This window comes from Nerophis ophidion, linkage group LG28 (genome assembly GCF_033978795.1).
Source record: "Nerophis ophidion isolate RoL-2023_Sa linkage group LG28, RoL_Noph_v1.0, whole genome shotgun sequence".
Taxonomy (NCBI): Eukaryota; Metazoa; Chordata; class Actinopteri; order Syngnathiformes; family Syngnathidae; genus Nerophis; species Nerophis ophidion.
The window spans coordinates 9,664,625-9,678,093 of record NC_084638.1 but is presented as its reverse complement, the minus strand read 5'-3'; the positions used below and the strand labels follow the sequence as shown (position 1 = coordinate 9,678,093).

Genomic DNA, 13,469 nt, shown 5'->3' with positions numbered 1-13,469 from the left:
TCGGGTTAGAACGATTGCTCAAGTAATTTGGGTAATTCAGTCCATTATAAAAGGAACAAGAAGCTAGTTCTATTGCTTGGATTTTACGGATACGTGGTGGTCAAGCCTGTTCTCGATGGGTTCTAGGCGCCACCTAGCCTTTCTATGCTGGCGTCGTTTTCGGCCGTACGAATCGTTCAAATGGCAGAAAAGGATAACTGTTTCTTCAGAGTTTTTTAGGAGGTCACCAAAAAGGGCGGAAAAGTGGAACATTTTATGAAATGAGGACGGGAAAAGCAGGGAGCAGAGTCAAAGAATGAGTTTGCTGTGTTCATTTCGTTAAAAGGTTAGTTTGATATACTTTTAACGTTTATTATTGAAGTATTATCTTGTATTTCTTAAACACACGTTTGCCACGAGTGTTCCGAAAAGCACCAACTCTGCAAAGTGAGAGTGGAGCTCCGCCTCCACAAGCCCGGCGAGCGTGCAACGTGCGTCGCAACTCTTCCACTTTGCCTTCATGGTAAAATGGTACATTGGAGAAATAAAATGAAGTAAATTGGAGTAGATTTAAAAAGGCAACATGTAATGAGAAAAACATGACAGATGCTGGCTTTTGAACTTTGCGCCTAGAACAATCCGTATGGTTCTTTTCCGGAGGACAGGACGTCCACAGTTTCCAATAACAATTTGAAATGTGGACTTGTCAGACCACAGAACATTTTTCCACTTTACATCAGACCATCTTAGATGAGCTTGGGCCCGACGAAGCCAGCAGCATTTCTGGGTGTTGTTGATAAATGGCTTTCGATTTTGCATAATAGAGTTTTAACTTGCACTTACGGATGTAGCGACCAACTCTAGTTACTGACAGTGGTTTTCTGAAGTGTTCCTGAGCCCATGTGGGGCTATCCTTTATGCACTGATGTCGGTTTTTGATGCGGTACCACCCGAGGGAACCAAGATCAAGAGCATTCAATGTTGCGTGCAGTGATTTCTCCTGATTCTCTGAACCTTTTGATGATATTACGGACCGTAGATGGTGAAATCCCTAAATTCCTCGCAATAGCTGCTTGAGAAATGTTGTTCTTAAACAATTTTCTCAGGCATTTGTTCACAAAGTGGTGACCCTCGCCCCGTCCTTGTTTTTGTGAATAACTGAGCATTTCATGGAAGCTGCTTTTATACCCAATCATGGCACCCACCTGTTCCCAATTAGCCCGTTCTTCTGCGGGATGTTCCAAATAAGTGTTTGACGAGCATTCCTCAACTTTTTCAGTATTTTATTTGCCACTTTTTGAAACATGTTGCATGGCATCGAATTCCAAAAGAGCTAAGATTTGCAACAACAAAAAATAACGTTTTCCAGTATCTTGTCTTTGAAGTCTATTCAATTGAATATAGGTTGAAAAGGATTGGCAAATTTGTTTTTATTTACCATTTACACAACGTGACAACTTCACTGGTTTTGGGTTTTTGTTCGTTTTTATCCGATTCCTCGATAAATTGAAGGAAGTTTCAGTAGAATACTCAAATAACTAAAAGAGGAGATTCCGGGACATTTCCAAACGATCCGTGGTCGTCCTCGACTTTTAAAATAGGTTTTTGGTTAGGATCAATGTGAGAAAAGCTAAGGGAGCCTCTGAGATTGACGCGGGTGCTTCTTGTTAATGATCTCAAGTGGAAAAAACCATTGGCAAGGCACTGAGGCGTAGCTACCTGGACACAATGAGATCCTTCAGTGCACACAAGGTCCCCGACTAATCTTTGGCTTGACAATCAAATCACTCGACGGAATACAAACTCCCTTCTCACCTTTACTTATTTGATATTTGGCCTCTATCTTGTCAAATAGAGCTAGCGTACAAGTCATGGATTGTTCACATGTATTGACAGACACCGGGGGTGAACCTACAAAATCAATAACTATTAATAATTAACACTCTGACCTACTCTGATCAATAAGACAGCTAAAAGGAATGACCCGGTTTGGAGCTGAACCCACACCAAGAACCTTGCACAAGTCTGGATTTGAACAATATTTCAACAGAACTCAGCTCAGGTGCAGAATGTGTGGGCTTTTTCCATTGACGGAAGAAATAACGGCTATAAAGTGCGACTGTATATGTATATATGTATGTATATGTGTATCTTTTTGACATAAAACACATGTGCAGATGTTTCTATCCAATCCTATGGAGGGACTATATATCTGTGTTTCCACGATACACACACACACACACGTTCATGTAGTTCGGACCTTCTGGAGACCTGAGAAAAATGCCTACCTTTTGAGGACAACCCTTTCTAGATATATAAAGAAGTGTATTTACAACATTAATAATATATACATAATATGCAAATATATTAAAAGAAAGCTTGTTGTGAAAAATGAGTTGGAATTTCACAAGAAAAACATAGAATTTTGGCAGTGTTATAATAAAAGTCGGCATTTTACTCAACGCAAGTCAAAATTTGACCAAAAAAACGGAATGTTTGCAATATTATGATAAAATTTGGAATTTTACTCGATAACAGTCGCGATTTTACAAGAAAAGCTTAAAATTTGGGGGAGTTTCATGAAAAGAGTCGTAATTTTACTCGACCAAAGTCAGAATTTTATGAGAAAACTTAAAAAATGTTGGCAATACCATGAAAATAATCGGAATTTTACTTACTACAAAAGTCGTAATTTTCCTCAGAAAATGTCGCCATTTTACAAGAACAACATGAAAATGGGCAATATTGTGAAGTCAGAATTTTATGACAAATGTCACCATTTTGCATTAAAAAGTTATAATTTTACATAAAAAAGTAATAATTTTTACAATATTGCAATATTACAGATACAGAAATAATGAGAAATTTTATAAGAAAAAAATCGACATAAAGAAAAAGACTGATTTAAGTTAATTTTTATTTTATTTATTTTTTTAAATGTTTTTTAATCTTCATTATGTACTTCAAGTTGTGAATCATATTTATATAGCGCTTTTCTCTAGTGACTCAAAGCGCTTTACGTAGTGAAACCCAATATCTAAGTTACATTTAAACCAGTGTGGGTGGCACTGGGAGCAGGTGGGTAAAGTGTCTTGCCCAAGGACACAACGGAAGTGACTAGGATGGCGGAAGCGGGAATCGAACCTGCAACCCTCAAGTTGCTGGCACGGCCACTCTACCAACCGAGCTATACCGCCCCACACCGTTATCACAGTATGTGTCCATATACATATGTATTTAATACATTTTAGCCAAAGGGGGCGCATTTCAATTTCTAACACACTTGTTATTTCATATGTTGACCAGATGGGGAGCACTATTAAAAGAGACAATTTTTTGGGACCACCCTCATTTTGACCAGCAGGGGTGCAAATGAGACGATGTCTACTAGATGCAATGTTATTGGGACCATGATTTATGTCATCACTTGTTCACACCTCCTCATATGGAAGATACTTTTCCTTCATGTCTCAAGAAGGGTAGAAATACAAGAACACACACACTTTGCATTATCTCCCTCTCACAGGGTGGCTATCTTTATGTACGGCTGTGCACACCTGCCGGCACTCGAGTGTGTGTGTGTGTGTGTGTGTGTGTGTGTGTGTGTGTGTGTGTGTGTGCGCGTGTGTGTGTGTGTGTAAATTTAGCAGGAGAAACCTAGCATTAAACATATTGAATTAACGCTCATTAGCTCCATCGACTTTCATTCCAAAAAGATACACCAGGGCCCACCTTAAGAGAAGATTTAAAGGTATTAACGCTCTTTTTTCCTAAATACAATATGTTGTTTGAAGCCTGAGCTAGCTTGGTGAACGCCAACATCTTCGTGTGAAACTGAATAAAACATGCTTTGAGTCAAACTTACCAGTGCGAGGATGTCGTGAACACACCAACACGAACCAGGTGATGGCGTTAAAAGTGATGTTTGATGGTCTCACGGCTGCCATCCAGGGTATTTGTAGTCTCTTCATCAGCTCAGAAATCCCGAGTTTCTTTCTGGAAAATGAGAAAAATCTTACCGATCGATCACGACAGAGACTGTGGCATTCTTACCCAAAAATAAAAGCTAGTGGTGATGGCGTTAAAAGTGATGTTTGATGGTCTCATGGCTGCCATCCAGGCTGTTTGTAGTCTCTTCATTAGCTCAGAAATCTTGAATTTCTTTCTGGAAAATTTGAAAGATATCACCGATCATCACAACAACAACTGTGGCATTCTTACCCAAAAATAAAAGCTGGCGGTGATGGCGTTAAAAGTGATGTTTGATAGTCTCACCGCTGCCATCCAGTATGTTTGTAGTCTCTTCATTAGCTCAGAAATCTTGAATTTCTTTCTGGAAAATTTGAAAGATATCACCGATCATCACAACAACAACTGTGGCATTCTTACCCACAAATAAAAGCTTGCGGTGATGGCGTTAAAAGTGATGTTTGATGGTCTCACGGCTGCCATCCGGGCTATTCGTCGTCTCTTAATTAGCTCAGAAATCCCGAGTTTCTTTCTGGAAAATTAGAAAAATCTCATTGATCGATCACGACAACGACTGTGGCATTCTTACCCAAAAATAAAAGCTGGCGGTGATGGCGTTAAAAGTGATGTTTGATGGTCTCACAGCTGCCATCCAGGCTATTTGTTGTCTCTTTATTCGCTCAGAAATTTGAGTTTCTTACTGGAAATTAGAAAGATCTCACCGATCGATCACGACAGCGACTGTGGCATTCTTACCCAAAAATAAAAGCTAGCTGTGATGGAGTTAAAAGTGATGTTTGATGGTCTCATGGCTGCCACCCAGGCTATTTGTCGTCTCTTTATTCGCTCAGAAATTTGAGTTTCTTTCTGAAAAATGAGAAAAATATCACCGATCATCACGACAACGACTGTGGCATTCATACCCAAAAATAAAAGCTAGCAGTAATGCCGTTAAAAGTGATGTTTGATGGTTTCACGGCTGCCATCCAGACTATTTGTCGTCTCTTTATTAGCTCAGAAATTTGAGTTTCTTACTGGAAATTAGAAAGATCTCACCGATCGATCACGACAGCGACTGTGGCATTCTTACCCAAAAATAAAACCTAGCGGTGATGGCGTTAAAAGTGATGTTTGATGGTCTCACCGCTGCCATCCAGGCTATTTGTCGTCTCTTTATTAACTCAGAAATCCCGAGTTTCCTTCTGGAAAATGAGAAAAATCTCACTGATCGATCATGACAGTGACTGTGGCATTCTTACCCAAAAATAAAACCTAGCGGTGATGGCGTTAAAAGTGATGTTTGATGGTCTCATGGCTGCCATCCAGGCTATTTTTGGTCTCTTTCTTAGCTCAGAAATCCCGAGTTTATTTCTGGAAAATGAGAAGAATCTCACCGATCAATCACGACAACGACTGTGGCATTCTTACCCAAAAATAAAAGCTAGCGGTGATGGCGTTAAAAGTGATGTTTGATGGTCTCATGGCTGCCATCCAGGCTGTTTGTCCTCTCTTTATTAGCTCAGAAATTCCAGAGTTTCTTTCTGGAAAATGAGAAAAATCTCACCGATCATCACGACAACGACTGTGGCATTCTTACCCAAAAATAAAACATAGCGGTGATGGCGTTAAAAGTGATGTTTGATTATCTAACGGCTGCCATCCAGGCTTTTTGTAGTCTCTTTATTAGCTCAGAAATTCAGAGTTTCTTTCTGGAAAATGAGAAAAATCTCACCGATCGATCACAACGACTGTGGCATTCTTACACAAAAATAAAAGCCTGCGGTGATGGCGTTAAAAGTGATGTTTGATTATCTCACGGCATACTTAGCCAATTCCTAAATGAGGTCGGTAGTATTAGAATCCTCAGGTTCTAGTCCCGCTGCACCTAACAAGGATGTACCAGGTTCTCACGTGTATTTTTCCTCACGTCTTTGTTTCCCAACCTTTGGCTCGACTCCAAGAGCTGAGTCATGTGGTCTATTTATGGCGCGTACAGTGAGAGTCCCATGCAGCTAGTGCCACTCCTCCTCACTCTGCATCCTTAATGTGCACACTGTCAACATATTTATCACTGACTCAGTGTGGCCCTTTTCCCCCGTGGGCTTTGATTAAAATGTGCCGGGGCTCCGCTTGCTCAGTTGACAGTCTCAGCGTCTGTCTCCTCGCCCGTCTTGGTGAGTCCAACCTCTCACGTCAAACACAATCCGCTTAAGGCGCCGGTTGTGAGGATTCAACGCCATTTTTAGGTGTCTGTGCCTGGCTGAAACATACCATAATAGTACGTTTTGAAGTAACATTTTACCGTTTTTAACCGACATTGAAGATTTTAAATAAAACTTCAGTTGATTCTTTCTTTCTTTTTAGATTGCTGCTTACGGCACAGGGCTGGGACCGGACAAGTTCCTTTTGAACGGTTGACCACGTCAGCAAAAATGTGTGCTTGTGAAGCTTCCGAGGAAATATGAATTGATCTAAACCTAGCATAAGTTGTTTTGCCAAAAGTTGGTCAAATTGACAATAACAGCTGTGACTGTTAGCCATGTTGTTAGCTTTCCGTGTATATAGCATTGCGTCTTTCGCCTTGTCACGCCAAAGGCTCACTGATACCATGACTAATACTGTGCGTGTGTGTGTATGTATATATATATATATATATATATATATATATATATTTATTTATTTATTAGGGATGCACCGATTAATCGGTAACCGAATATATTCGGCCGAATATGGCAAAAAAAAGCCACATTCGGCCTTCGGTGGAATGAGTTAAAAACAAGGCCGAATAGTGGCGTGTGACGCAATTTTTTGACGCGGTGACGCAATCAACCAACGTGCAGTGACGTTGGGATATGTTGTGTACCTGTTTAAGTGTATGAGGTTACAAGCACACATTTAATTGAGATTTAGTGGGGCCTCTGTTTACATTATTAGCCTGTTGTGTAGGCTACCTGTATAAGTGTATGAGGTTACAAGCACACACTTATTGAGATTTACTTAAGCCTTCTGTTTACATTAGCATATCTACTGTGGCTAAGCAGACTTTTGCCAAAAGGACAATAATTCATTTGTTGTGGGTTTATCCACTTTAATGCACTTTATTTTTTTGGGGAATGCATGTTTTGTTTGAAGGCCTAATAGAAATGAAAAACTGTGCTTTTTTTGAAAAGCAAAGGCTACTGGAATATTTAAAAAATGTCAATTTTCAATAAAAAAATACTTTATTTGAAAAACATGTCTAAATATTTATTCTAGGCTATTTATGCAATATAAAAAAAATTGTGAAAAACTGCATTCATTATTCGGTATTCGGACTTCAGCCAAGCATTAAAGTTTTATTCGGCTTCGGCCACAAATTTTCATTTCGGTGCATCCCTAATATATATATATATATATATATATATATATATATATATATATATACACACACATATACGTGTGTATATATACACAAATACATATATACATACTTATATACACACATATATACACACAGACACACATATATATATACACACGTGTGTGTGTATATATATATACACACACACAAACACACACACGTGACATATACATACATATGTATGCATGTGTGTGTATATATATATATATATACATACACATGCATACATACATATATATATATACATATGTATATATATATATATATATATGTGTGTATCTGTGTGTATATATATATATACATACACACCTTTATATACAGTATATATATACACATATATGCACACACGTGTATACATCTATTATATACTGTATACATACATACATATATATATATATATATATATATATATATGTAGGTGTGGGAAAAATCACAAGACTACTTCGTCTCTACAGAACTGTTTCATGAGGGGTTCCCTCGGTCGTCAGGAGAAAATCTCCTGATGATTGAGGGAACCCCTCATGAAACAGTTCTGTAGAGACGAAGTAGTCTTGTGATTTTTCCCACACCTACATATTGCGCTCTACCACGGTATCGAGCACTATTCTCTGGATAATCCAATCAAGACATATATATATATACACACACACACACACACACACACACACACACACACACACACACACACAGGGAAACCTGCGAAACAGGCTTGTAGGGATGATATAGCCTCTGTGTTTTTTAAAGTATATAACACTATTGAGCACTATATAATAGATAAACCACAGAAACCTCGACCACACACACACACACACATATACATATACACATACATATACGCTAATGTTAGCATTTTTGGTCAGTTTTATAATAAAATCACCCCCTTTGCGGCGGGAACGGTACTAACTTTCTTCCACACGCTCGGATCTTTCTGAAATGTTTTTGATGACGCGTCGGGGGCGTTGAGAGTTTCCCTTTTGTCATCACCCCACTTCCAGTTTGAGGTTTTAGTCCAGATTGGTTGATTCCGTAATTTTGTGCCAAGTAAAGCCAATTAGCATCTGAAAGATCCCAATACACCCAGAGCAATTTTAGGTGGGAAGGTTACCAGTGAACTGCTTTGTAATCACCTCCACCTGCCGTGTGACTGACACTCCTCCTCTCCCGTGCACCAGAGGCCCAGTCCAGCGCCATGATGTACGACTGCCACTACCTGGAGCTCTCCGCCTCCCTGGAGCACGGCACCAACGAGCTGCTGGAGGCGGCCGTCCGGACCGCCAGGGGCGACTGCGCGGGCCCCGACTGGGCCGAGGGCGAGCCCGGCTCGGGCCGCAGGGAGAGCCTGACCAGCCGGGCCAAGCGCTTCTTGGCGGGGCTGGTGCCGCGCTCGTACGGCCGCGAGCGCGACCGGGGACGCTACCGGGAGATGAGCCGCCACCGGGGCAGCAAGATCTTCCGGCAGAAGTCGCGCTCCTGCCACGACCTCAGCGCACTGTGACGTTTTACACACACCACACACACACACACACACACACACACACAAACACGATTGAAAAGGTATGCCGGAGGTGTGGACTGTCCGATGGAGGATTGTGTTCATGCACAGGCTTGCATAGACCTATGCTCCCCCCACCCCACCCACCCCGACCCCCTTAATCCAGCCTTACACTTACTGGTGCCTAATGGTGGTTTATTGCGATGTGCATCATATTAGGGATGGATCAACTCAGCTCCAACACAAACCCAAATCCGAAACCTTGCAACGGTCATACCATACCAACTTCGGTGCTGTCAAATGAAAACAAAAATCTGAATAATCACACTTTTAAATGTAGATTAATCATGATTAATTAAGTAACACTAAGCCAGGTTTGCATAATTTAATCAACGCAATATTTGGACACAAATGCAGTTTTACTGTCAGAATTTCAGACAGGAAAAATTTTTAAATTTTTAATACATTTATGTGAGAATTTTTTGTGATTAATCGCATGAGTTAACTTGTTAAATTTGACAGCCCTAATTTTGTAATTTCATAAAATTTCACAAAATTTGCTGACATATTTACACGAACCCGAAATTTAATAAATAGTTTGTGGTGTAAAACATTAAATGACAATTAAAAAAAATTTAATCAGATTAATCACACTTTTGCATTTTTAGTAATCAACATTAAATGCAATTTACTTTAAAAATAAAAACACCTATATTTTGACACAAATGTAATGTTTATTGTAAGAATTTCATACAGGAACATTGTTTTAATATTGATTCATCACATAAGTTAAATCATATAAAAATATATCTTCAATTAAAAACAATAAAATTTTAAAACCCATTTTGATTAGTCACATTTAATTGCAACAAATATTTTGTATTTATTAAGAATGAAGAATTGAGTTAAAAAAAAAAAAACTGGTGCTGTCAAATGAAAACAAAAATCTGAATAATCACACTTTTAAATGTAGATTAATCATGATTAATTAACTAAGTAACACTAAGCCAGGTTTGCATCATTTAATCAACTTAATATTTGGACACAAATGCAATTTTACTATCTGATTGTCAGACAGGAACACTTTTTAGATTTTTAATATTTATGTGAGAATTTTTTGTGATTAATCGCATGAGTTAACTCATTAAATTTGACAGGCCTAATTTGGTATTTTCATAACCGTGTTTTAGACTACAAATTTACAAGATGTGGCGCATCATTTTTCGACATCTTTACATGAACCCGTAACCTAATAGTTTGTAGTGTAAAACATTAAATGACAAATAAAACAGCGCTGTCAAACAAACTTTTTTTTTTTTAAATCAGATTAATCACATTTTTGTATTTTAATCAATCACTCCATCACAAAAAAATAAGAGTTGTAGAAATGATCGGAAACTCAAGTCAGCCATGACATGATGTTCTTTACAAGTCTATGTACACTTTTGACAACGACCCTACAACCAAAAAAAACAAAAATCCCCGGTCCCCACTTTGTCTGATCACCAACAAGTACGTGCTCCAATCGCTACATCACAAAAAAAAATAAGAGTTGTAGAAATGATCGGAAACTGAAGTCAGCCATGACTTGATTTTCTTTACAAGTCTATGTCCACTTTTGACCACGACCGTATATCCAAAAAAACAAAAATCTCCGGTCCCCACTTTGTCTGATCACCAACAAGTATGTGCTCCAATCGCTACATCACAAAAAAAAAAAAAGAGTTGTAGAAATGATTGGAAACTCAAGTCAGCCATGACATGATGTTCTTTACAAGTCTATGTACACTTTTGACCACGACCGTAGAACCAAAAAAAGAAAAATCCCCGGTCTCCACTTTGTCTGATCACCAACAAGTATGTGCTCCAATCGCTACATCACAAAAAAATAAGAGTTGTAGAAATGATCGGAAACTCAAGTCAGCCATGACATAATGTTCTTTACAAGTCTATGTACACTTTTGACCACGACCGTACAACCAAAAAAACAAAAATCCACGGTCCCCACTTTGTCTGATCACCAACAAGTATGTGCTCCAACCACTCTATCACAAAAAAAATAAGGGTTGTAGAAATGATCGGAAACTAAAATCAGCATGACATGATGTTCTTTACAAGTCTATGTCCACTTTTGACCACGACCGTACATCCAAAAAAACTAAAATCTCCGGTCCCCACTTTGTCTGATCCCAGGCTCTATCGGGAATCATTTTGCCAACATATCAGGAGGCGCCGGGAAAAAAAACGAGCAGGACTCGCATCGTTAAAGACACCGACTGGAGGAGAGTGGGAGTGGACGGGAGTCACAAATAGACACTGGAGTAGCGCGCACTGATTACGTGGACTTTGTAGACCCTCTTTTATAGCATGCTCGGTAGACAACGGACCTTGTAGATTACTCAAGTACCTTAGTGGCAAATAGGCTACGCACAATGGCAAAAGACCCTTTATTTGACACCATAACCCCCCTCTGTGTGTTTCTAGTCCTTTTGTCGGTGGACATCTGTGGACCGTCCAAGCCATATGCTCGCTGATTGCCGGATAGCCAATCAGCGACGAGAACCCTTTACGGCAGGAAAGTGAAGAGGAACAAAGGGTGTAAGGACGCCTTACGGAACTCTTGAACCGACGTGGCAAAAGAAGAACAGACCTAAACTACCTGTGGATGTTTGATATTTCCGTGTTTCCCTTTCCACTCACGTTGCGGGGAATGGGTTCTTTTACGGGTGATCCCGACCAGAACGTTCTGGGTACAGTATCCCAAGTGCACGCCCGCTCGTTTGTCACAATCTGCGAAGCACCCACGCATCTTTCCACCGTGAATAAAGTTTCGTTTGACATCCCAACGACGCTTCTTGTGCTTTTATTTTGGCAGTTTCTTACATCAGTGTTCCCCAACCACGGGTACGCATCGATACTCTGGTGAAATACACTTTTCCACCACTTGTGGCAGTAATGACAATGTCAAACAAACAGAAGAAGTCTGGAGCTAAAGTCATACAGAAGTATGGTAAGCGGACAAATTATGACTAAAGTGGCTAACTTTATAGACAGCTTAGACTACTGCAACTCACTTGTTGTCGGGATCCACAGCAAGAACTTCCAGAAGCTTTAGTACGTACAAAATAGTGCTGCAAGGATCCTGATGAGAGTGCGGAAATACGACCACATCACACCGGTTCTCAAATCCCTTCACTGGCTTCCTGTTCCACTCAGGATTGAATACAAAGTCTCCCTACCAACTCACCAGTGCCTCCATGGAAATGACCACCTTTACCTCAAAGAACCACTCACCCCCAAATCCTCCTCACGACACCTCTACTCCGGACAGGCTAACCTCCGAGGACAAAACTCCGAACCATGGGAGACCGGGCTTTCCGCTCGGCCGCTCCCAGTCCAGGGAACGCTCTCCCTGACCACCTGAGGGCACCACAGACTGTAGCTGTTTTTTAAAAAAGGCTCAAAAACCCTTCTTTTTAAAAAAGCCTTTGTTTTATATATGTGTGCTAGTTGGAGCTTTTAGGCTGTTCTAGTTTTTATTTATTTATTATTATTTTAATTTTTTAAATAAACTGTAGCACTTTGAGGTTGTTTGCTCAATGTAAAGTACTTTTACAAGTCCAATCTATTTTTATTTATTAGTTGGGAAAGTTTTGTTTGACATCCCAATGATGAGGGTTGTGCTTTTATTTTGGCAGTTGCTTACATCAGTGTTCCTTAACCATAGGTCTGTATCGATACTTAGGTGTAATACACTTTTCCACCACTTGTGGCAGTAATGACAATCAACCCTACAGAAGAAGTCTGGAGCTTAAGTCATAGAGAAGCGTGTTAAGCGCACAAATTAGGACTAAAGTGGCTAATTTTATTTACAGCTTAGTTGAGAAAGTTTTCTTTGGCATTTTGTGCTTTTATTTTGGCAGTTTCTTAACCATAGGACCCCTTGAGGGCCTCCGCAAAATGTCTCTCCGCTGTGGTCCATACAGGTTGTATCAATACTTGGGTGTAATACGCTTTTCCACCACTTATGGCAGTAATGACAATGTCAAACAAACAGAAGAAGTCTGCAGCTAAAGTCATAGCTAAGTACCTTAAGCGCACAAATTATGACTAAAGTGGATAATTTTGTTGACAGCTTAGTTAAGAAACATAATTCAATGTATCCAATTCAATCCATTACCTGAGTAATTACCGAGTCATTTTTCACTACTTATTATGCCGAGTTCTTGTCTTACGTAAATTCCAGGATTTTCCAGAATTCCTGGTTTTCTAAAACCCTATTTCCACCCTTTTTCTGACGACTACTCCTGTATTATCTCGTTCTAATAGTAGTTCCTTTTCCTTTAAATTCTTAAGTATGGCTTGAAACACCATTTTTGTGTATTTTTGTCAGTTTGGCTACGTTGTTATCCGAGCCCTTACCTCAACTTACTTTCCAGACCGGCTTTTATTCTTTATAAGATTGTATTTGAGATACGCAACTTTTTACATTTTTGCAGACATATTAGGTATATTTGCACAAACATTTGTATCGGACCAGTATCGCCGATACCAGTCATGTCAGAGAAAACCATCGGTATCGCACATCACTACCTGGAGAAGATCCCCCCCTTGTCTATCTGTTGACTT

At 39.6% G+C, this 13,469-nt stretch overlaps 1 protein-coding gene and 1 long non-coding RNA gene across 10 annotated transcripts in view; one reads left to right on the top strand and one right to left on the bottom strand.

Annotated features, from left to right (window-relative positions):
• LOC133545641 (uncharacterized) overlaps positions 1-6,588 on the bottom strand; it is a 48,431-nt gene extending 41,843 nt beyond the window's left edge. For 2 of the 7 annotated variants that reach the window (XR_009804896.1, XR_009804893.1), the window contains exons 1-3: positions 5,208-6,588; positions 4,033-5,150; positions 3,845-3,975 (exon numbers count right to left, since the gene is read on the bottom strand). This is a non-coding gene — a long non-coding RNA (uncharacterized LOC133545641). The remainder of the gene's footprint in view (positions 1-3,844; positions 3,976-4,032; positions 5,151-5,207) is intronic. The other 5 variants (XR_009804895.1, XR_009804894.1, XR_009804892.1 and 2 more) reach the window with 5 other exon arrangements.
• Positions 1-11,686, top strand: part of rem2 (RAS (RAD and GEM)-like GTP binding 2) — a 143,084-nt gene extending 131,398 nt beyond the window's left edge. For all 3 annotated transcript variants that reach the window (XM_061891402.1, XM_061891403.1, XM_061891404.1), the window contains one exon: positions 8,521-11,686. In XM_061891402.1, coding sequence (XP_061747386.1) covers positions 8,521-8,843 — 323 coding nt within the window. In that variant the 3' untranslated portion in view covers positions 8,844-11,686. The remainder of the gene's footprint in view (positions 1-8,520) is intronic.
• Positions 11,687-13,469: the final 1,783 nt, after the last annotated feature.